This window comes from Dama dama, chromosome 22 (genome assembly GCF_033118175.1).
Source record: "Dama dama isolate Ldn47 chromosome 22, ASM3311817v1, whole genome shotgun sequence".
Classification (NCBI taxonomy): domain Eukaryota; kingdom Metazoa; phylum Chordata; class Mammalia; order Artiodactyla; family Cervidae; genus Dama; species Dama dama.
Window position 1 is genome coordinate 59,483,076 of NC_083702.1, and position 23,723 is coordinate 59,506,798.

The 23,723-nt window shown below is 36.5% G+C and overlaps 1 protein-coding gene and 2 pseudogenes across 1 annotated transcript; all 3 read left to right on the forward strand.

Moving 5' to 3' along the window:
- Positions 1-1,509: 1,509 nt before the first annotated feature.
- On the forward strand, positions 1,510-11,287 carry LOC133043161 (olfactory receptor 6C65-like; annotated as a pseudogene).
- Positions 11,288-11,345: 58 nt separating this feature from the next.
- On the forward strand, positions 11,346-12,281 carry LOC133043162 (olfactory receptor 6C76). Its single transcript, XM_061124003.1, has one exon. It carries the CDS (start codon positions 11,346-11,348, stop codon positions 12,279-12,281), a length of 936 nt encoding a protein of 311 aa, XP_060979986.1.
- Positions 12,282-16,201: 3,920 nt separating this feature from the next.
- On the forward strand, positions 16,202-20,778 carry LOC133043163 (olfactory receptor 6C76-like; annotated as a pseudogene).
- Positions 20,779-23,723: the final 2,945 nt, after the last annotated feature.

Genomic DNA, 23,723 nt, shown 5'->3' on the forward strand with positions numbered 1-23,723 from the left:
TTAAACTATCTTTCTTTCACAAAGGTTACTGAGAGCCAGGTAAGATATTATATTTCTAGATTAGTTTGAGCTTGCTCCTTCGGAACTAAGAGCTTCACTTTATTAACCAGAAAATCATATACCTTTATCCTCTTTATTTGCCTGTTTCACCGAAGTGACTACTGCTCTGATCCCACTTTCTTCTTTTCCTTTCCCTTTTTCTATCGTCTATTTAGTTTTCTGAGAGTCTGACCCACATTCCAGGAAATCTTGGTCTCTAGTTCTGCTGTGCAACTAGTTAAACACTTAGAACAAAGGTACGTTTCTCTGCTACCTTCTCCCATTTCTAGCGCTTCTAACCTAAACAACAAGCCAGTACCAGAGACACTCTTACTCAGTGAAAAAAATCTCACAGTACTACCCGAGTCTCATCCTTTCAGACTCAACATGAATTGACTACGTGGGACTGCCACAGAACCTCTGCCACCGTGTCACCAACCCTCTCCTGAGCGACCTCTTGAACTCTTTGCTTGTCTTCTGGGTGTAACACCTTCTACCAGCACCTGGGACTATGTCACTTTTCTGTTAGGGCCTCATCAACCTCAGGAATAAATTTTCTGCTGGATTTGTCCTTCAGTATGTTCATCTCACTCTACACAACCAGAATAATACTGCCAAATTCCACAAACACACTATGTAAGTATGTCATTGCATAGGAAAATCAAAGCCAGAAACAAACATGTTGAGACGTCTATAAAACACTCCATAAGTAAAGATTCCACACCAACACTCAAATTAAAGCAACAGATTACTTGGGTTTGAACAGTCAAATTGCTACCACATGGGATTATATAATTTAAGTATATTTTTCTCTTCTCACTTCATTTATTTTTCCCATTTTCTAATCAATTTATACTTAGATTAATTAACTTTGCTTGTAAGAATCTATTCTTAAAAGTAATAGATCATTGTTTAACTCAGAAAATAAAAACCTTAGGTTCTGAGTTTGTTTATTTAGGAATATATGCATATTAATTTTTATGACTCTGATCTTTTGGTAAGTTATTAATTATGTAGCCAGAATGACATGAACATTTAAAAATATGGAAAATAACTCTTAAAGACAAATTTCACAATGTTTCATTTTCTGAAAAATCATTATATATGTGGTGATTTAATGAACATTAGAACATTCTATAATATTTTATGTAACTTTTTTACCCATACGATCAAACTCTGAAAAGAAAGTTAACTACATGTGATAAACATATTTTTCTTATACAAACATGATTATTAGTCCTTTCAAGGGACTCACTCAATATTAAAAGGAGAATGATCTAATGATGTAAGTTTTCTAGTCATGGCTTAGACTTGGTTTCAAAAGTGGTGGTAACACTAAGTGGCTAATTTATTGATCCATTATATTATACATTTCTTAAACAAGCAGAGGTTAGAAAAAAGGAATCCTATACTCACTAAATCATGTTTCATGTTTGTATTTACAGACCAGGAAAAAGTAAGCAATAAGAAATGAAAAATCACACCTCTGTGAAAGCATTCATTCTTCTGGGATTAACAGATGATCCAGAGCTAAATGTTTTGATTTTTCTATTTCTATTTTGTACATACATACTGAGCATAAGTGGAAACTTGAAAATAATCACCTTTACTCTGGTAGACTCATAGCTCAAAACACCCATGTATTTCTTCCTTTGGAATTTCTCTTTACTAGAAATCTCATTCATGAAGTTTGTATTCCTAGATTTCTGGTCAGAATTGTAACAGGGGATATGACCATTTCGTATAATTCTTGCATGGCCCAGGACAGTTTCTTCATATTCCTTGGTTCAACAGAATTTTTCCTTTTGACTGTCATGCCCTATGATTGTTATGTGGCTATCTGTAAGCCATTGCATTACACAACAATAATGAACAACAGGCTTTCTTATCTCTCCTAGCTAACAGAAGCAGAAGATATTAAGAAGAGGTGGCAAGAATACACAGAAGAACTGTACAAAAAAGATCTTCATGACCCAGTTAATCACAGTGGTGTGATCACCCACCTAGAGCCAGACATCCTGGAATGTGAAGTCAAGTGGGCCTTAGAAAGCATCACTACGAACAAAGCTACTGGAGGTGCTGGAATTCCAGTTGAGCTATTTTAAATCCTAAAAGATGATGCTGTGAAAGTGCTGCACTCAATATGCCAGCAAATTTGGAAACCTCAGTAGTGGCCACAGGACTGGGAAAGGTCAGTTTTCATTGCAATCCCAGAGAAAGGCAATCTCAAAGAATGCTCAAACTACCACAAGATTGCACTCACCTCACATGCTAGTAAAGTATTGCTCAAAATTCTCCAAGCCAGGCTTCAGCAATACATGAAACATGAACTTCCAGATGTTCAAGCTGGATTTAGAAAAGGCAGAGGAACCAGAGATCAAATTGGCATCTGCTGGATCATTGAAAAAGCAAGAGAATTCCAGAAAAACATCTATTTCTGCTTTATTGACTATGCCAAAGCCTTTGACTGTATGGATCACAATAAACTGTGGAAAATTCTGAAAGAGATGGAAATACGAGACCACCTGATCTGCCTCTTGAGATACCTATATGCAAGTCAGGAAGCAACAGTTAGAACTGGATGTGGAACAGCAGACTGGTTACAAATAGGAAAAGGAGTACATCAAAGCTGTATATTGTCACCCTGCTTATTTAACTTATATGCAGAGTACATCATGAGAAACACTGGGCTGGAAGAAGCACAAACTGGAATCAAGATGTCTGGGAGAAATATCAATAACCTCAGATATGCAGATGACACCACCCTTATGACAGAAAGTGAAGAATAACTAAGTGCCTCTTGATAAAAGTTCAAGAGGAGAGTGAAAAAGTTGGCTTAAAGCTCAACATTCAGAAAACTAAGATCATGGCATCTGGTCCTCTCACTTCATGGCAAATAGATGGGGAAACAATGGAAACAGTGGCTGACTTTATTTTTCTGGGGCTCCAAAACATGGCAGATGGTGACTGCAGCCATGAAATTAAAAGACTTTTGCTCCTTGGAAGAAAAGCTATGACAAGCCTAGACAGCAGGTCAAAAAGCAGAGACATTTCTTTGCCAACAAAGATCTGTCTAGTCAAGGCTATGGTTTTTCCAGTAGTCACGTATGATATGAGAGTTGGACTATAAAGAAAGCTGAGTACCAAAGAATTGATGCTTCTGAACTGTGGTGTTGGAGGACTCTTGAGAGTCCCTTGGACTGCAAGGAGATCCAACCAATCCATTCTAAAGGAGATCAGTCCTGAGTGTTCATTGGAAGGACTGATGCTGAAGCTGAAACTTCAATACTTTGGTCAGCTGATGTGAAAAGCTGACTCATTTGAAAAGAGCATCCCCTGATGCTGGGGAAAATTGAAGGTGGGAGAAGAAGGGGATGACAGAGGATGAAATGGTTGAATGGCATTCCAGACTCAGTGGACATGAGTTTGAATAAACTCCAGGAGTTGGTGATGGACAGGGAAGCCTGGCGTGCTGCAGTCCATGGGGTCATAGAGTTGGACACAACTGAGTAACTGATTTGAACTGAACTGAACTCCTCCAGATAGAGTCATGCTATTAGGTGTTATCTTTGCTTTACCTCTGCCTGATAATATAGCCCTATTTACCATAATCATTACATTCAGCCCTACAAATACTCCTTATCATGCAAAGTAAACAGCTATTATTTTAGCTTGGTAGAGCATAGACCATGTGGTCTGGCATCCTCATGACACCATTAATGAAGCCTAGAAAACATTATGTTAATTAATTTTAACTAAGATTAAAATTAAAACTCCCAATCTTTGGTGACACATTTTATCTGTTCCATTCTAAATTCAAGAATGCAAAATATTACTTTTACAAATCTGGAATACTTTATTAAATCTCTCATTAAAAATGTATGACCTTTTCCAAAGATAACATCAGCTGTATTTGAAAAAGAAAGGAAAAACAAAAACAAAAAACACCTTTTCACCATTATTTGTACTATAGAATCACATAGGTAAGTGATTTCTTCCAGCCTCCACATGAATTTTGACCTCATATTCACTTTTTTTATAGAAATTTGCAAGAGAGTCAATGAGAGTCTCTCTTCTTTTAAAATGATGATCAGAAAAATATTTGAAAAATAACCAAGAAATAATTTTTTTGTCAATTTTTCCTTTTGTTCCAGGCAAACTCCAATATTATAGATAGAATTCTGTAGTCCTTCAATACCTAATGGCTCCCAAAAGAACCTTATTAAAAATTGTAGCTAAAATTAATTGCATTGTAGATGAACTGGCTTTTCTTTCTCCAGAGAAGTTTTCTTTATGTTTCCTTCAAAACAAAACAAACAAAAAACCTCTTCTATAACAGTATACTCAAAATATATTAAATGGGTCAGTTTCTTTTGGAGAAAAGTTTTTTGGAAAACCTATATCATTGAGCAATATCAGAAAAATCATAAAACATATGACATTTAAATTGCAAAAAATATTTTGGAAGTTTGCTTACTGGATTTTCTCATCATCACACATTGGGTATTTGACTGAGAAATGGTTGGTTTATGACTAGGAAAATGCAAACCAAAGATTTAAATTTTTAATAATGAGTGCACAAATGTGAATTATTTTTATAAAATATGTCAAAGTGAAGGAAGTCTTTTCTACCTAAAACATCATGTTTCTATTATAGATAATCAGAACAATATTCAGGTTTAAACCATGACTGGGCTCCATCAACAACTATCATAAAAGTGAGTGTGTTTTTTCTTGCTACATCATTAATTACCTTTTTGAAATCATGTATCTCTAAAAATTACTCTCTTTTTAGAATGCAGCATGAAGGCACTCTGTCAATACTTGCATTATTTTCTCTGCCTATAGCTTTGTAAATTTGTCAGAGTTGAACTCATAAATATGTCACACTTGCCTGAGGAGGGAGTCAGGTAGTATTTTTTCAGCCAATTCCCTCATCTGCATAATGAATCTCTCAAAAGGACCAATCAAAAGCATTTTGGCACAGAGTAAAAGGCTGTTTACATCTTTGTTATAATATGAATAATATTGATAATAACACTAATAATAAAACTCATTATACTTTGTTGCATGATTAATTACTGTTATCATTGCTGTTACTATCTTCCTTCTAATATACTTTCTTTCCCTATTACATCCTCTAAAACTAGTTTAATAAACAATACAGTTATCAAATTATTATTTTTGAAAGCAGAATTTGATAAAGGTTGTCATGCAATAACTTTCTTAAATAAGTATATAATCTTATAGGAAATAATATGATCCCTTTCATTGTTTAATGATTGACTACATTTAAGGAGTCCAACAGGAAATTTTACCCTGTGACTTTGTTTATGGGCTCACATTGGGCTAACAAAGGGCTAATATTGCGCTTGCATCACCTTTAATTAAAAAGGAGTGAATAGAGTTAATTTTGCATAAAGGCAAAAGAGAATTGATTTCAATGAATTGCTCATAAATACAATATTTTCTCTTTAACTTTTTACTATGACTAGACCACAACTTATTTAGAAAAAGAATGCATTCCAAATCAAAAATAAATTTTTGAATAGCAAAATTAGCATGTAGAATTTTACGCACATTATGTTTTCAGAAATACTATATACTCAGTAACTTGTTTAACCTTCCCAATGACCTACTTCCCAATGAAATACCCTAAGCATTTATCATTATTACTCATTTTTATGACTGTGAAAAACAACTTTCTGTGTGTTAATAAGTAATCAAAAATATACAACAGGGAATTATCAAAAGCTGAGATAAACTCTAAGGTTTTTAAACACAGAATAATTTTTTCCTTACTAGACAAATTCTAATATGAATTTGCATTATTCTGATGGATAAAATTTTGTCACTTCTTATTAATGCTTGTTTTATTGTTCTTTGCACAGAATAAGAGCTCTATAAATGTATTTGAAATCACATATGGAGTTGATATCCACTCTTATTTTTACCTACGGAAATGCAGGATTCAGAGTTTAGTCATGCCAAATAAAACATCAATCAGAGAATTCATTCTTCTGGGACATAAAGATGACCCAGAGTTACAAGTTGTAATATTCTTCTTTATGTTGTTCACCTACTTACTGAGTGTAAGTGGAAACATGAACATCATCATGTCAACACTATTCAGTGTTTGTTTGAAGACACCTATGTATTTCTTCCTCAGGAATTTCTCTTTCTTAGAAATTTCATTCACCATGGTCTATATTCCTAGGTTTCTGAGCAGCCCTGCTACAGGAGACACAATCATTTCCTATAATGCTTGCATGACACAAGTGTTTTTTTTTTTTAAACAATGGCCTCCACAGAGTTTTTTCTTCTGGCAGTGATGTCCTATGATCGCAATGTGGCTATCTGCAAACCTCTACATTACACAACCATAATGAGTAACAGAGTCTGCAACCAACTTGTAAGCAGCTCCTGGCTGGCTGGTTTCCTAATTATCTTCCCTTCCCCGGCCCACCCTGATTATGGGCCTCCAGCTGTATTTCTCTGATTCCAACATCATTGATCACTTCACTTGTGACTCTTCTCCTATGCTACTGATTGCTTGCACAGACACAAAGTGTCTAGAACTTATGGCATTTCTCTTAGCAGCATTCACACTCATGGTAACTTTAGCCTTGGTGATTCTCTTTTACACACTTATCCTTTGAACAATTCTGAAGATCCCTTCTGCCCAGCAAAGGAAAAAGGCCTTCTCTACTTGTTCATATGATTGTGGTTCCATTTCTCACAGGAGTTGTGTTTTCATGTACGTCAAGACATCTGTCAAAGAAGGTGTCGCTTTGAGTAAAGGGGTAGCCGTAATTAATACCTCTGTTGCTCCCATGCTGAATCCCTTTATATACACCTTAAAGAAGGTAAGCTAAGCTAAGTCACATCAGTCGTGTCTGACTCTGTGCGACCCCATAGACGGCAGCCCACCAGGCTCCCCCGTCCCTGGGATTCTCCAGGCAAGAACACTGGAGTGGGTTGCCATTTCCTTCTCCAATGCATGAAAGAGAAAAGTGAAAGTGAAGTCTCTCGGTCGTGTCTGACTCTTAGCGACCCCATGGACCGCAGCCTACCAGGCTCCTCCATCCATGGGATTTTCCAGGCAAGAGTACCGGAGTGTGGTGCCATTGCCTTCTCCACACCTTAAGGAATCAGTAGGTAAAACAAGTCCTGAAGGACTTCACCAAAAAAATATTATTATTAATCAAGCACTAATCATTATGAAATCTGTAGCTGAAACCACAAATAAACCACACATAAACACAAACAGTTGATCTAGATGATTGATATACAGAAGGGAACAAAGCAGACAAAACCTCTTGATATTGCAGAGCTTACTTCTAGTGCAGGAACAGACTTCAAACAGCCAACATAATTGAAAATTAAATTATTTTGTGTTTTAGTAAGTAAAAATAATATGAACAAAACTGATATACTGTAAGGAGAGAAGGACATAATTCAAATTAAATAGGGTGGTCAAAGATTTCATAGTTACTTTATAGCTCCTTTTTTATTTCACTTTTCTACTTCCAAAAGTATTTCTCTGTATTTGTTACTTTTTTCCCCCTATTTGTTCCCAGCTCCATGTATTATTTATTCCACAGCTGGCAAATATAGGGAGACTCTGAGGTGTGATTTTAATATTGGTCTTTAATTTCAAAAGACAAGTAGAAAGCTCTAGATAGCTATTCAAATCCTACATGAGGAATAAATGATTCAAGATAAAATTCACAATAACCCACAGTTAATGAATGGAATGGAACCTAAATTCAAGGCTTAGAAAACCATGCTTTATGATTATTTCTACCAAAGCACTCTGTCTCCTCCCTACTCTTATTTCCTTTTCTATTGAGTCAGATATTCAAAATCTGTAAAGGGTGAAAAACGTATTGTAGATACTGTTTGGGATGGACATGTACACACTGCTATGTTTAAAGAAGATAACCACCAAAGACCTACTGTGTACCATAGTGAACTCTGCTCAGTATTCTGCAGTAACCTAAATGGGAAAATAATTTGAAAAAGAATAGATTCATGTATACGTATAACTGAATCACTGTGATGTACACCTGAAACTAACAGAACATTGTTAATCAACTATACTCCAATATAAAATAAAAATTAAAAATAAATTGAATAAACACAAATAAGTTTTGTTAAAAATATTTGATAAAAAAGTATCCCGTACTGTGAAAATGGATTATTTTATGTTGTCCATATCACTTTCTCCCAGCTCTGCTTCATCAGAACTATTTATCTATATTTTTCCAAGTTATGCTGTTCTTGTTAGGCAATAAACTGGAATTGTGAGAGACTGCAGCTGTTTGCTGGGTGATTTCTTCCAATGAGAGATGTCAACAGAAATTATGACTAATATTAAATATTAATTATTAATGAAATTATTATTGCTAAATTTTAGGGATCACTGTTTTTACATCACATGCAGTGTCCTTTGTTTGGCCATATCATAACATCAGAAAATTTTTAACATTGAATAGTCAGAAGTAGGTAATCATAAAAAGCTTAGCCCATAAAATTACTGAAAATCAGTGCAAGATGCTTGCACACCTATTTAACATGCATATGTAAAGATCAGAGAACACAATTATTGGTCCTCAAATAAGGGAAATTCAAAGATAAATCACACACCTTTACTGTTTTCAGTCACTAAGTAGCTCACACCATTTATTAGAAGGAATGGAAATATTGAAATTAAATGTGAAGTTTAATTAAAGATTAAAATTAAAAAAAAAAATCAAATGTGAAACACCAGACCCAGGGTTCGAAGCCAACCCAGGGACTGAACCTATGCCTCCTACATTGGCAGGCATATTCTTTACCACTGAGCTACCAGGGAAGCCCATAGCCAATGGTTAACTATTGCCTAAAATGAAAATTTCCTGTTAATTATCAAGTGCTTGAAGTAACGTACATATCACATGAAGACAAATTCTTTAAAATGGAAAAACATAATTTTGCATTTCTATAATTATATTTATACTTACAGTGGTGATAAAATATCTAATAATTCAACTATTAATTAAGGTTCTGCTTTGAAGTATCATTATTGGTTGCACAAAAGTAATTTAAGTATCTTAGTTTTCACTTATATGATGTATTCAACAACAAGATGCTGTTTTGAAGAAGTTATCTTTTTCCACTTTGTATTTACTCACTGTGGAATGAACTGTGCCCCATTTGCTCATTAGTGAGAGCAGTTTTGGTACACATTAAAGTGTATCTTGGATTCTATACCAGTACATGGGAAATAATACAGAAACATAAAGGTGAAATTCCGGTTGTTTCTAATTTTGGTCTATACTAGTTATTTAGCTCAATTGATGAAAGTAGAAGTACTTCTTAAGGAAATATAGGTGAAATGATGCAACTCAAAGATTTAATAATTTTAAAGTTGTTTTATACACAATGAGACCATGTCTTTCTTCATTAATAGTCTTCTGTTTTGCTTTCATATTTTAAACATATACCATATAGTGTGAAGAAGGATATATCCATCATAAGAATATAGTCAGAAAATGTTAGTTTATTTTCATTACACTTCCCACCTTACCAAATACTTGATCATCACTCTGCTGGATAATTATCTCAATCTTCTCCTGGGACACAGGCCCCATAATATCAATTAAAAGATACCCACCAAAGCTAATCTTGTGCATGATTCATCAGTGCCCTATTGTTATTTTCCCAGAAGTCATTAAGGAATTATCTCAAAGATTATTTCTGAAGCCAAAAAAATATATATGTATTTCTGTAACAAAACACTTTAAATGGGCTAGGTTTACTTTTTTCCTAAGAAAAATAAATGGAAATGGCCTTCTGTGAAATATCAGAAGAGCTTATTGAAAAGCGTTCTCAAATGTTCTTCCTTTTTAGCCTTCACGTGAAAATGTTGCTGCTAAGATGGGATAAGGTGGGATATGTTCAGGATTCCATATTTGGGAAAAATGGTGAAGAAAAGTATGAGAAAACTATTCCATTAGCTGTTTAGCTCCTGAAACTTGAAGGGTTTTATGGAAGAAAAGAGAGATTTATGGAAAGACAGGGAAAATAGTTATTTCTCCATGAAGCATTAGACCACTACTTATCTTTTGATTTATGATAATTGAGCACATTAGTTTGTACTCAATATGTCACATAAATCATCAGTCTTTTCACCATATGTAAGTATTGTTTATTTTAATCTGATGCTTCTATTTATTACAAAGCATTGATTATAACTCTCTGTTGTGATTCTCTTCTTCTTTAATACATATAATTACATACAGTGTATATAATATTATTATAGTATATTATCTTAACATATATATTTAGTAGTTAAACCAATAAATTGAAATGCAAAGATATTTGAAATGGTGATTTCTATCAATTAACAGAAATGTGTAGAACACACCACATTTTCCTTAATTTTCGTATAATCACACTTTACAGAGACTTGATACATATTCTTGGCCTGGATGTCCAAGATAGTTCTAAATGATATATATAAAGTGTTTACATATTTCATATCTTAATTTTATATAAGAGTATTTCTGATCTTCATTAACATATTTGTAAATATATTGTTTAAGCTATTAACTCAATCTGTAAAACTTATTAGAAGCTTTTAAACAATCTATTAAAAATCACTACATTAATTGCATATCATGACAAGTTATATTTTTAGGAAATCAAGAATAAAGGTAAGGGTTAAGAGACTCTAACTTCTGGAAATTGAACGGACTTCTGGGTTTTAAAATATGGATAATATTATATAAACCATAGTTTAATATAAATACAAGTTTATAATATATTACTATGACCTGGTCTCTGTATTTTTTAAAAAGGGCAATAAATAAATTAACAGAGGTAGTAGTCACTACTTCTCCAAAAGAATATTCAGAATTTTCCCTAGGAAATATTAATTAAGTTTAGACTGATAACTGAGTTCCATTATCAGTCAGAATTTTATGCCTGGAAAAGATAACTTGAGAACATAATTTCCTCTATATTTTAGCTTAACAATGAAGCATGAGAAGAGTTCATGTTCAGTCACTAGATTTTCCAGGTAACAGTAGTAATAAATAAAGACGCAATAGATATGCAGTAAGGATCAGAGGACATTACATCCTACAGATGAGACTAATATTAAACAAAAGAAGCACTCCTAAGATGTATAAAAGTCCAGAAAGTTTTTGTGAACATAAAATTATTACTTGAAAAACAGGTGCAGACATTTGTGCGTATCTAATCAATTTATTACTGTCTTGTATCTGCCAGTAAGATTTGTCAAAAATCAGCCTCCAGAAATGAGAAACAGAACATCAGTGACAGAGTTCATCCTTCTAGGTCTGACTGATGATCCCAAAATACAAGCTGTGATTTTTTTCTTTTTGTTTCTCACATATGTGCTGAGTGTTGCTGGAAATCTGACTATCATCATTCTTACACTGCTGGATTCCCATCTGAAGACTCCCATGTATTTTTTCCTCAGGAATTTCTCCTTCTTAGAAATCTCATTTACTTCTGTCTGTAATCCTAGATTTTTGATGAGCATTCTAACTGGAGACAAATCTATTTCCTATAATGCTTGTGCAGCTCAGCTCTTTTTCTTTATCCTTCTTGGTTCAACAGAGTTCTTTCTCCTGGCATCTATGTCCTATGATCGTTACGTGGCTATCTGCAAACCTCTGCATTATACGACCATCATGAATAACAAGATCTGCTACCAGCTTGTAGGTGGCTCTTGGCTGGCTGGATTCTTGGTGATCTTTCCTCCACTGACCATAGGGCTGCGGCTGGATTTCTGTGACTCTAATGTCATTGACCACTTCACCTGTGATTCTGCCCCTTTACTGCAAATCTCCTGCACAGACACCAGCACGCTAGAGCTCATGAGCTTTGTTTTAGCTGTGCTGACTCTCATGTCCACCTTGATGTTAGTAATCCTCTCTTACTCCTACATCCTCAGAACAATTTTGAGAATCCCTTGTGCTCAACAAAGAAAAAAGGCCTTTTCAACCTGCTCCTCCCATATGACTGTTGTCTCAATCTCTTATGGAAGCTGCATCTTCATGTATGTGAAAACCTCAGCGAAGGAAGGGGTTGCTTTGACAAAGGGAGTAGCTATGCTCAACACCTCTGTGGCTCCTATGCTCAATCCGTTTATTTACACCTTACGGAACCGGCAGGTGAAACAAGCGGTTAAGGATGTAGTGAGAAAGATGCTGTTCTCAAAACACTGACCTGACTTAAATTTTAACTAAAACAAATACAATTTTAACTAACGGACCAATGAATAATATCTTTTCTGATATAGCTTCTGCCTTATTCTGTTTCTTTACAGAAACAGCATTATTTAGGCTATTTTGAATTTAATGTTCTTATTGTAAATCTCCCTTGTATGAACTTTACCACAGTAACATTTCAGAATGTTCTTATGCAATTTCATATTATAAACTTAAATTTAGAACTGAAGGCCCTTCATATATTAACATATGTGTGAGTGCTAAGTCGCTTCACTCACGTCCGACTCTTTGCATCCCAGCAAACTGTAGCCCGCCAGACTTCTCTGTTCATGGGATTCTCCATAAAGAATACTGGAGTGGGTTGTCATGCCCTCTTCCAAGGGATCTTCCTGACCCAGGGTTCGAACCCACATCTCTTAAGACTCCTGCATTGGCAGGCAGGTTTTTTTTTTATCACTAGTGGCACATGGGAAGCTCCATTTATTAACTTCAAATAATATGCATGACATTAAACACCACCTAATGGAGAAGGAAATGGCAACCCACTCCAGTGTTCTTGCCTAGAGAATCCCAGGGACGGGGGAGCCTGGTGGGCTGCCGTCCATTGGGTCGCCCAGAGTTGGACATGACTGCTAAGCGACTTAGCAGCAGCAGCAAACACCACCTAAAATACTTGAGCAGAATAAAATTACTATTAATTCATATATGTCTAAATTCAGAAGTACATACTTATGTCTCTAGAAGCCTGCATATATGTATATATGTGTTCTATGTGTATACAATCATATATATGTGTATATATATATATACATATATTTACACATACTTTACATTTAATGGTTTTTATCAAGTGAAATAGAGGAAACTCAGTCATATAGGTGTAGAAATAACTAAGTAATATAGGAGTTAGACAATGTGGAAAAATAATACTTTGAGCACGAAATTTAACTTACTTTTTACTTACATTCTACATAAAAATTTTTAAGTATTCTATGTATTTGTCATCAGGACAACAGATTAGTTATGGAAAAATACTTTTCTATATTTATATTTGTTTTTCGCAATTCATTGTATGAGAATTTAAATAAGAAAAATAATGCAGAAACTATTTATTTAATAAAAATTTCTTGAATACAGAACTTTTATAAAGCTAATACTTAAAGAAATGGCAATACCATGTAAACAGATTTCTAGAAGGTAGTTATATACAGAGATGGCAGTATTTGGCTTGGAAATATTTTCCATTATGAGGATCTTACTTCACACATACAAATACTAGCTAATACATGCAAATACTAGCTTATAGTAATTTTTCTCTATTGGTATCTCTAATAAACTTTGATAAGATTTGGCCAATATATTACATAAGATTATATTGCTTGCCAAATAAACATTAAAAGTAAAATCAGGTTAAGGGGGAAATAGAATTAGAACAAAAAACTCAGGAAGATTTGTAGGATCCCAGAAAATTCTGCTTAACTCAGGAACTGGAAAGATAGAATTGCTTATCCCATGACTATTTATTACTCGTCATTTCTCTCAAATGCTTCCCTTTTTCTCTGTTAAAGATTTTGATCTATCTTCGTATGATTCAGTTTTGTTTCCTTCTTCCAGAATAGATTGTTCTTCATCACATAATAGATAGTACAGTCCCTTGTAGACTTCAGTTCATCCTTTCAGTTCATGATGAAAAGCAAGACTACCTGTCACTCACTTCAATAAAGTATCAGTTGAAAGTTGATTGATGCCCCTATGAGTAGATGTTGGTCAAAGAATCATCTCTTTGATCCCTGACCATGAACTATGTTTCATAGCCATAGGATGCTGCTTAAATATATATATATATATATATAAGCTAGAATTATGTTGTCTAGATTTGCCTCTAGTTTTCCCATTTGTAGCTTGAGTTCTCTTGGTTGCAAATTTTTCACATGCAAAGAAAAGTCAATAATTCTGTTTACTCATAGATTTGTTATGTTACATATAGTTCAAGCATCTAAAACTGCTAGCAAATGAGTAGTGATGCGATAATGTTAACATTTATTATTATTATTGTTATAGTGATTAATTTCAGTCACATAGTCTAGGTCATATTGTCAATTGAGATGTAGGTGCAGATGGCAGAAAATCCTGCTTGACAATGAGAAGGAAGTAGTTTTGGAGTAACTACTCGATTTTATTTCAGCCAACTTCATTTTGCCAGTTTGGTTGTATGGAAAACATGTTTACCTCCAGAGATAGAAGCACTTCCTAAGGTAACAGCCACCAACAGATACTCTTAAAAGGATTAAATAGACCAGATAGATTTATGAAAGCAAAGAATTGGCCCTGTGCCTTGTCCAAGTGTCACGTTTCATCAGACTTGCAATCTTACCAGAGTCAAAAGATATCATGTAGTAAAAGCCAGTGCGAATGAATCCCTTTAAAAAGGTTTCAGGGACTTTCCTGGTGTTCCATTGTTTAAAAATCCATCTGTCAATGCAGAGGACACAGGTTCGAATCCTGGTTCAGGAAGATCCCACTTGCCCTGGAGCCACTAAGCCCCTGCACCACAGCTACTGAGCCCGGGGGCAGTAGCTACTGAAACTCAAGTGCCTAAGGCCTGTGCTCTGTTCAAGAGAAAACATCGTGGTAAGAAGCCGGGACACTGCAACAAAGAGTATTCCCCGCCTGCCCCAGCTAGAGAAAAGCCCACGCTCAGCAACAAAGACCCAGCACAGTCAAAAATAAATAAAAATAAATTAAATTAATTAAAAAAAGTTTTCAGTGGCTGAAATTTTCTTGTAGAGGTAGCCACATTCTTAGCAACCATATCCTAATGAAACTAAGTACTTTTGAAAACAGATTGGTATAGGAAATGAGTATCATTGCTTGTCAGGAAGCATTTAACAAGAGGCTTCCTGTGTGCTGTTTTGGACCTGTCAGGAACCCTCTGGCCCTTATTGATTCCTGAATATTCAGGAATTAAGAGGAGAGGCATGCCTTTCCCGGGGCTGAGGAATCAGGCATTTCTCATTACAGTGATAAGTACCCTCCTCCTTCTTATGAAAAGGTGATTGTTTGCAACTCTCTCTTTGATAGGGATCATCTTATGTTTTGTAAGTCTGGAATTTTAATCTTTGTCTTTGCTGAGAATAACCACCTTTAAGACAGTATATATGCCCACGCCATGTTGATTAAAACACCTTTGCTCCATCAGAGCTTGAGTCCCCGTGTCTTTCTTTCTTTCTCTTCTTTCTTTCTATCTTTCTCTCTCTCTCTCTCTCCTCTATTTCTGGCTAATTCCTTGGAGCGCGGAGGCCCGCTGAGCTCCCTTTCTTGCCCAAGCTTCTAAGACCCTCTGGAGAAGGCGCACTGTGCCTTTACCCACTCGAGAGGGCGCCTGGTGCCTACGTGCAGCAGAGCCAGCCCTAAGAACAGGACTCTATTGGCTTTCCGCGTAAACCAGGAGTTATCAGCCTCTTTGTCTCTCTTACTTTCTTATGGTGGACTCCGAACCACCAGGTTCCGGTCCATTAAAGGACCAACAATTGCTTTTTTTTTTTTTTTTTGCTGCTATGGTTTGCTTTTAACCAGAGAAGTAGATAATATGATGAGGCTGTCCTTCCCCTAAAACCAGCTCTGGCTAACCGATGATGAGCACAAATTTATCTAACTTCTCAATGTCTTGATTTTTATTGAAGAACTACATTTATTTCTTCTCTCTTCCCTTATTTAGTGCTTTATTTCTCAGTTTACCCCTTAGAACTAAATGTTTACGATATTTCTCTTTTTCTGTGTATCTCTTTTTTATCATTTTTTTTCTCAGATTACCATAAAATTCTATTTTACAATAACGAGCTCTAACAGTATGAATAAGCCACTTCTACCAAGTACTTGGGGCCTTATATTTCATATTCTAATTTCATCATGAAGACATGGCTTGGGTAAGCATCACACTGAAGGGTAAACAACCTTAATTAAAATTATGAAATCAATAATATATTACCAAAATAGAATATACATTCAGGAACAAACACCCAGATATTTTTTTTCTTTACAACATTGATATGAATTTAAACTGTCCTGTAGCATTGAGCTTATGGTAAAATAATCATTTTTATAAATATATGAGATAAACACAAACAGTTGTATAGAAATGTGTATGAAAATTTTAAGGAGGAAAAGTAATTTCATTTGCAGAATCTACATACAAAACGAAATAGAACAATTACATGAAAATGTATGTGTGTGGCTTACTCTAATATATGATTTAATTTTAGAAATTTTTGATCATTCATAATACCCCAAAGTAATAATTTGATTGATTATGGAGTTTGAGCAAGTTCCAGGAGATGGTGAAGGACAGGGAAACCTGGCATGCTGCAGTTGCTGGGGTCACAGAGACCAACACAACTGAGCAACTGAACATAAAATGGTTTTCAACTATGTAACTGATATCAATGCGTATGCTCACTTTGAGTGCTTAAATATTACTTTGTGACAAGGGAACTAACAATATATTACTAAGTGCCAAGGGCAAATTTCCAAAATTAGATGTGTTTAAAGATGTATCAACAATTTGTATTATAATTTGTTAAGAGTACTTACCAGTGAAGGTAAATATTTCAAAATAAATATACACTTCAAGATCACATGAAAGCAACAAAAGTTCTTTGAAGTGAAAAGATACACGTTGTGATGTTTTTATTTGTTATATTTGACACTGTGACTGTGATATATTTTAATTACTTATATCGATTAGACTTCTAATACTAAAATGCTATTATTGATTGTAAAAAAAGTTATTGAAATAGATTTTACTTATGTGATATGTTCATTAAGAAGATATCACACTGATGCATATTTCTAACACTGAATTTGGTCACTGTGGGATAAACTCCACTTCATGTGCTCACCTGGAAAGAATAGCGATGTGTCTGTGTGATTACTCACTCAGTGCTGTTCAACTCTTTGTGACCCCGTGAAGAATAGTTTTGATATACATTACATATATATTCTTTATATAAATGTGTCTTGGATTTCATACTCAGAAGTCAGAAGGAATAAGTAAATGTAAAAGTGAAATCTGATGTGCTTCTAATTTTAGTGACTTTGCTCAAGTATTGAATGGCAAATTCATTCTAAAGAAATATTTGCTAGAATGCTCTATCTCAAAAAGTCCTTGTAATTTTAACATTTCACAGCCCATGGAACTTTGTGTTTTTCTTTAATCATTCTGTGCCTTATTTTTTTCACATTAAACAGATTTCTGCACACCATTTAAGAATCATGCTTAGATTATATGAAAATAAAAATCAGAGAATGCCGGTTTGCTCAGCCTCAGTTCTCCTCAAATATTGGCTAACATTCAGCTGCATGATTTCCTCAAACTTCCCCTGCACCATAGGTCCCATGACCAATCAATTAAAACACGATTGCCAAAGCAGATCTTGTATGTTATTCATTAGTGCCCTATTACTGTTTATCCCAAAAGTCATTAAAAATTTGCCTCAAGGAATATTTATGAAGTTATATGTAGCAAAGCACATTAAAGGTGGTAAGTTTACTCCTTTTCAAAGGAAAATAAATGGATATGTCCACTTACCTCAAAATATCAGAGAGGCCTATTAAAGAAATATTCTCAAAGATTTATTTCATTAGTAGAAGCAAACTTCTTTCATCTAGAGATTTATGTCAATATGACAGGTGAAATATTTCAAGATTCCAGGTTTTTGGACAACGTTGGGAAAAGATATGTGGAAAATATTTCATTAGGTATTTGGAGATGGAATAAAAAGATATTTATGAGGGATTTATAGCTCTGTTGGAGGGAAGGAAATATATCTATCACTTCTGATTTAACAGAATCAAATATATCACTTTTAATATCTAAGTCTAACCATCAAGCATTTGAAAATAAGTATTCTCAACTTTTATATTTTATATACCATTGATTCTCTGCTATCTCTCATATGCATGAATATATATGTATACACATATATATACATACATATTAATACCTATATTGATAATCTAAATAGTTGAGAACTTTAAATGGTGATTTATGATCAATTAGTAGAAATAGGTGCAGCATAGGTTGCTTTTCTTAATTTATATTTATACTTTAGAAAGACATGTGCATACTCTTGGTGTGGGTGTCTGGGGTAGGTTTAGACTCTACACATAAACTATTTGTGTATTTCGCATCTAAATGCATTGTTGAAGGATTCTTATATCACTATAATATTTTGTGAAGTGTTGCTTGATGTCCCCATCATTTTGGTATATTTACAAAATAAATTGTTAGGCATTTTGAAACAATCAAGTAAAAAACACTAAATTGAATTTTCATGTTAATGTAATGAACAAGGTAATTTAGCAGTTCAGAAGCCTCATTAATATGTGATAATGAAATAACTATTTGGTTACAAAATATGTTATGCTATTTATATAAGTCATTTTAATATACATAAATATTTGAACACAACACTTGGATAACTCTAATTTTATAAGAAACAGGTAATATTGAACAATTAAGTGTATGATTGGCTATTTTCTCAGAGAGAATTCAGAATGTCGCTGAGAAATATTAATTAGGCTTAGGTTGACCAGTCCTTTACATCATCAGTCAGTACTTTTAATCCTAAAAACTTGAATAAAAAAGAGAGTAATATTCTCTATATATTAGCTCAACATTGAAGCATGAGAAGAGCTCACGTCAGTCACTAGATTTCCCAACTAACAATTGTAAGCAGCAAAGGCAGAGTGAACACGTATCAAGGAATCAGAGGACATATGCAGAGTGATACGACTGAAATTAAACAGAAGACATACCCGTTATGTGTATAATGAAACTGGAAGAAGTGTAGAATGTACATGTAGAATCTCAGGTACTTTTCATTGCCACAAGATTTGTCAAATCAACAAAACGAGAAACAGTTCATCAGTGACAGAGTTCATCCTCCTGGGTTTGACTGATAATCCAGAAATGCAAGTGGTGATTTTCTGCTTTTTACTTCTCACATATGTGCTGAGTGTTAGTGGAAATCTGACTATCATCATTCTTACACTGCTAGATTCCCACTTGAAGACTCCGGTGTATTTTTTCCTCAGGAATTTCTCCTTCTTAGAAATCTCTTTTACTTCTGTCTGTATCTCAGGATTTTTGATGAGCAGTCTAACTGGAGACAAATCTATTTCCTATAATGCTTATGCAGTTCAGCTCTTTTTCTTGATCCTATTTGGATCAACGCAGTTTTTTCTCCTATTGATAGCTTACGGTGAATGGTGTTGTATTCGTGATCTCCAGAAGAGAAGATTTAGCTTCAGGACCAGAGACCAGGCTTGATCACTGAAGAGCTTTTGTGTAGCAGAGTTTTATTAAAGTGAAAAGGACAGAGAAAGTTTCTGACATAGACATCAGAAGGGGGACAGAGAGTGGCCCCCTGCTAGTTTTAGCAAGCTGTTTCATGTCTGTTAGAGAGTTATTAATCAGACAAGGCTGAAGGAGTTTCACCAGGCCCCTCTCCGACAGTATGCATATTTTAGATGGGATGGTACAAGGTGCGTCATCCCCCAGCCATAAAACAATTGATGTGAACACTGATTTGTTGAGCTGCTATTAGCCCAGGGTCTGAGAAAAGAAAAAAAAAGTTTAGTCTTAGGTGGAACCATTTTGAAGAAAGGCAAATTCCAAAGCAAATACATAGTTTCATTAGCATAGCTTAAGAAAACCATTTCCATAAGAACAATGCATTGGTTAGCTCAAGGTTTGAGAAAAGTTAAATTCAGGTGGAACCAGGTGTCATCATAGCAACACAGAATTTTAAGAGACACTTGCAGCCTATTTCCTCCCTTTGGAGACCCTGGCCTTCCTGCCTGTTACCCTCTCACTATCATCTATGTCCTGTGATGGTTTTTTGGCTATCTGCGAAACTCTGCATTATACAACCATCATGAGTTAACAAGATCTGCTACCAGCCTGTAGGCAGCTCTTGGCTGGCTGGATTCCTGGTGATCTTTCCACCACTGATCATGGGGCAGCAGCGGGATTTCTGTGACTCCAATGTCATTGACCACTTCCCCTGTGATTCTGCCCCTTTACTGCAAATCTCCTGCACAGACACTAGCACTCTGGAGCTCGTGAGCTTTGTTTACGCTGTGCTGACTCTAATGTCCACCTTGATGCTAATAATCGTCTCCTACTCCTATATCCTCAGAACAATTCTGAGAATCCCCTCGGCTCAATAAAGAAAAAAAGGCCTTTTCAACCTGCTCCTCTCATGTGATTGTTGTCTCTATGTCTTATGGAAGCTGCATCCTCATGTATGTGAAAACCTCAGCTAAAGAAGAGGTTGCTTTGACAAAAACGGTAACTGCGTTCAGTACTTCTGTAGCTCCTATGCTGAATCCATTTATTTACACCTTAAGGAACCAGCAAGTGAACCAAGCACTTAAAGATGCTGTGAGAAAAATTCTTTCCTCAAAAACATTGATACAACTACAATTTTAACTAAAATATACATGACTTTAACCTGAGAATCAATGAATAATTCAGCATTAAAATCTCTGTCCTGTATTTCTTCTCAGAAATGCAATTGTTTAGGCTATATTATTTAATATTCTTATATTGCAATTATTTCTTTTTTAAAATTTATTTATTTTAATTTGAGGCTAATTACTTTACAGCATTGCAGTGGTTTTCGCCATACACTGACATGAATCAGCCATGGATTTACATGTGTTCCCCATCCCGATCCCCCCTCCCACCTCCCTCCCCATCCCATCCCTCTGGGTCGTCCCAGTGCACCAGCCCTGAGCACCCGTCTCATGCATCCAACCTGGACTGGCGATCTGTTTCACATATAATATATTTGTTTCAATGCTATGCTCTCGGATCATCCCACCCTCGCCTTCTCCCACAGAGTCCAAAATTCTGTTCTACATATCTGTGTCTCTTTTTCTGTCTCGCATATAGGGTTATCGTTGACATCTTTCTAAATTCCATATATATGTGTTAGTGTGCTGTATTGGTGTTTTTCTTTTGATTTATTTCACTCTGTATAATAGGCTCCAGTTTCATTCATCTCATTAGAACTGATTCAAATGTATTCTTTTTAATGGCTGAGTAATATTCCATTGTGTATATGTATCATAGCTTTCTTATCCATTCATCTGCTGATGGGCATCTAGGTTGCTTCCATGTCCTGGCTATTATAAACAGTGCTGCGATGAACATTGAGGTGCACGTGTCTCTTTCAGATCTGGTTTCCTCGGTGTGTATGCCCAGGAGTGGGATTGCTGGGTCATATGGCAGTTCTGGTTCCAGTTTTTTAAGGAATCTCCACACTGTTCTCCATAGTGGCTGTACTAGTTTGCATCCCCACCAACAGTGTAAGAGGGTTCCCTTTTCTCCACAGCTATGGTACATATACACAATGGAATATTACTCAGCCATTAAAAAGAATACATTTGAATCAGTTCTAATGAGATGGATAAAACTGGAGCCCATTATACAGAGTGAAGTAAGCCAGAAAGATAAACACCAATACAGTATACTAATGCATATATATGGAATTTAGAAAGATAGTAACAATAACCCTATATGCAAGGCAGAAAAAGAGATGCAGATGTATAGAACAGACTTTTGGACTCTATGGGAGAAGGCAGGAGTGGGATGATCTGAGAGAATAGCATTGAAACATGTATATTATCAAGTGTGAAACAGATCGCCAATCCAGGTTGGATGCATGAGACAAGTGCTTGGGGCTGGTGCACTGGGATGACCCAGAGGGATGGAATGGGGAGGGAGGTGGGAGGGGGATCAGGATGGGGAACACATGTAAATCCATGGCTGATTCAGGTCAATGTATGGTGAAAACCACTGCAATGCTGTAAAGTAATTAGCCTCCAACTAATAAAAATAAATGAAAAAAAAAATAGCATTTTTATTTGGACCATTTTTTTTTTCTCCTTGAGTTTTAATCATGCTTTACCAATACCTATTGAACATTGTTCCTCTGAGGTGTCCAGAGGCACATCCAATACATTTGCCAGCCCTTCAAACACTATATAGTTGACTCTTTGAACTCATCCTTTAAAAACAATAAATAAATAAACGAGCGAAAGCTGCAGTGGCGCTTGCAGAATACAGCCCTGGTCCCCTGCGGTGAAGGCAGATGGCAGTCGCCGTGGCTTCGATTATGCCCAGGATGCGCTTGGTGCCTTGTCAGTTAATCATGAATTGAATAGTGGATATCTCACATTACTGGGCTGCTCTTGATCTCTAGCTATAAATTGAAGGATAGGTTGCTTGCCTCTGCCAGCTGCCTGCTGTTTTCGCGGATGTTTTCCTAAGCAAGGCCGTTCCCTGCTTTATCTGCCCTCTGTGGTTTGAGGCCTGAGCAGCCCCTTTCTGGATGGTTGAGCTCTGATGTCATGCGTGCTCTCAGCCTCGTGGGTTTGGGGGCTCCCCCCGGCGCCCGGGAAGCGGCCTGTGTGCTGCAGAGCATTCCACTGCCGCGAGACCCAAGCCACCTCATGCTTTGCGGCTGGCGTGACTTGGGGCTGCTTGGAGATGATTTAAAAGGAAGGTTATGGGCGCCTGAAGTGTAGGGTAAAGAAAATGTATCCACTTGGCTCTAGCTTGGACTTTTAACTTTTTTTTCAACATGGAAATTGTTGGCTGAGCTAGCTCACGGGATTTTCCCCATTTTTTGCTCTTTTATTGCTTAGAGCAAAAGAGCTATACTGTCTGTTTCTTATTGGCCTGACCTCAGCATTATTCCTTAAACATGATCGTTTTCATGCTTCAGAAAGCAGGGGACATATGATTTCTCTGCGGGGCTCCTCACGGGGTGGACACGTTGTCTGAGAAGAGGCTTGGCTCTCTCTGATGAGGAGGGAGGCGCCCCGTGTCAAGTGTGGGGGCCGTCAGGGAGGAAAGGGGCAGGTCTAGGTAGCCCTGGGGCCCCACGGGCCGGTGGTCGCAGTGGCAGAACGCACGCTCCCTGGGGAGAGTGCGGAGCTGGCGCCGGCCCACCTGCCAAGGGCGCCTCACCTCCTGATCAGCCGAGGGGCGTGGACGCCCTTTCCAGGCTCCAGCAGCGGTGGGGTGGGCGCGTAGAGCCCTCGGAGGTCCATGCGTCATCCCCGGGGCCCGGCTGCCGTCTCCTGCCTCTCCTCTGTGCCTGCACAAGCTGGCAAGTGAGCCAGCTCTTGTGGCTGAGCGAGTTCCCAACTCTGTCCAGTGTGAGCTTGGAGGAGCCAGTATCTGTTACTTAGCTTGGTGACTCACCCCCGACCTCTTCCAGTGGTCAGGGTACAGGCTGTGGCCCACCGGTCCTCTACAGACCAGCAAGCAGCGCCCGCAGCACCCAGCCTGGGCCGCAGCGGCGGGAGGGCTCCGGGGAAAGGGCGTCCCGGCCCGGGCAGCTCTGGGTCCAGGTCAGAGGGCCA

Coding starts and splice junctions, on each gene's coding strand:
- LOC133043162 (XM_061124003.1), top strand. CDS start 11,346: ATGAGAAACAGAACATCAGTGACAGAGTTCATCCTTCTAGGTCTGACT.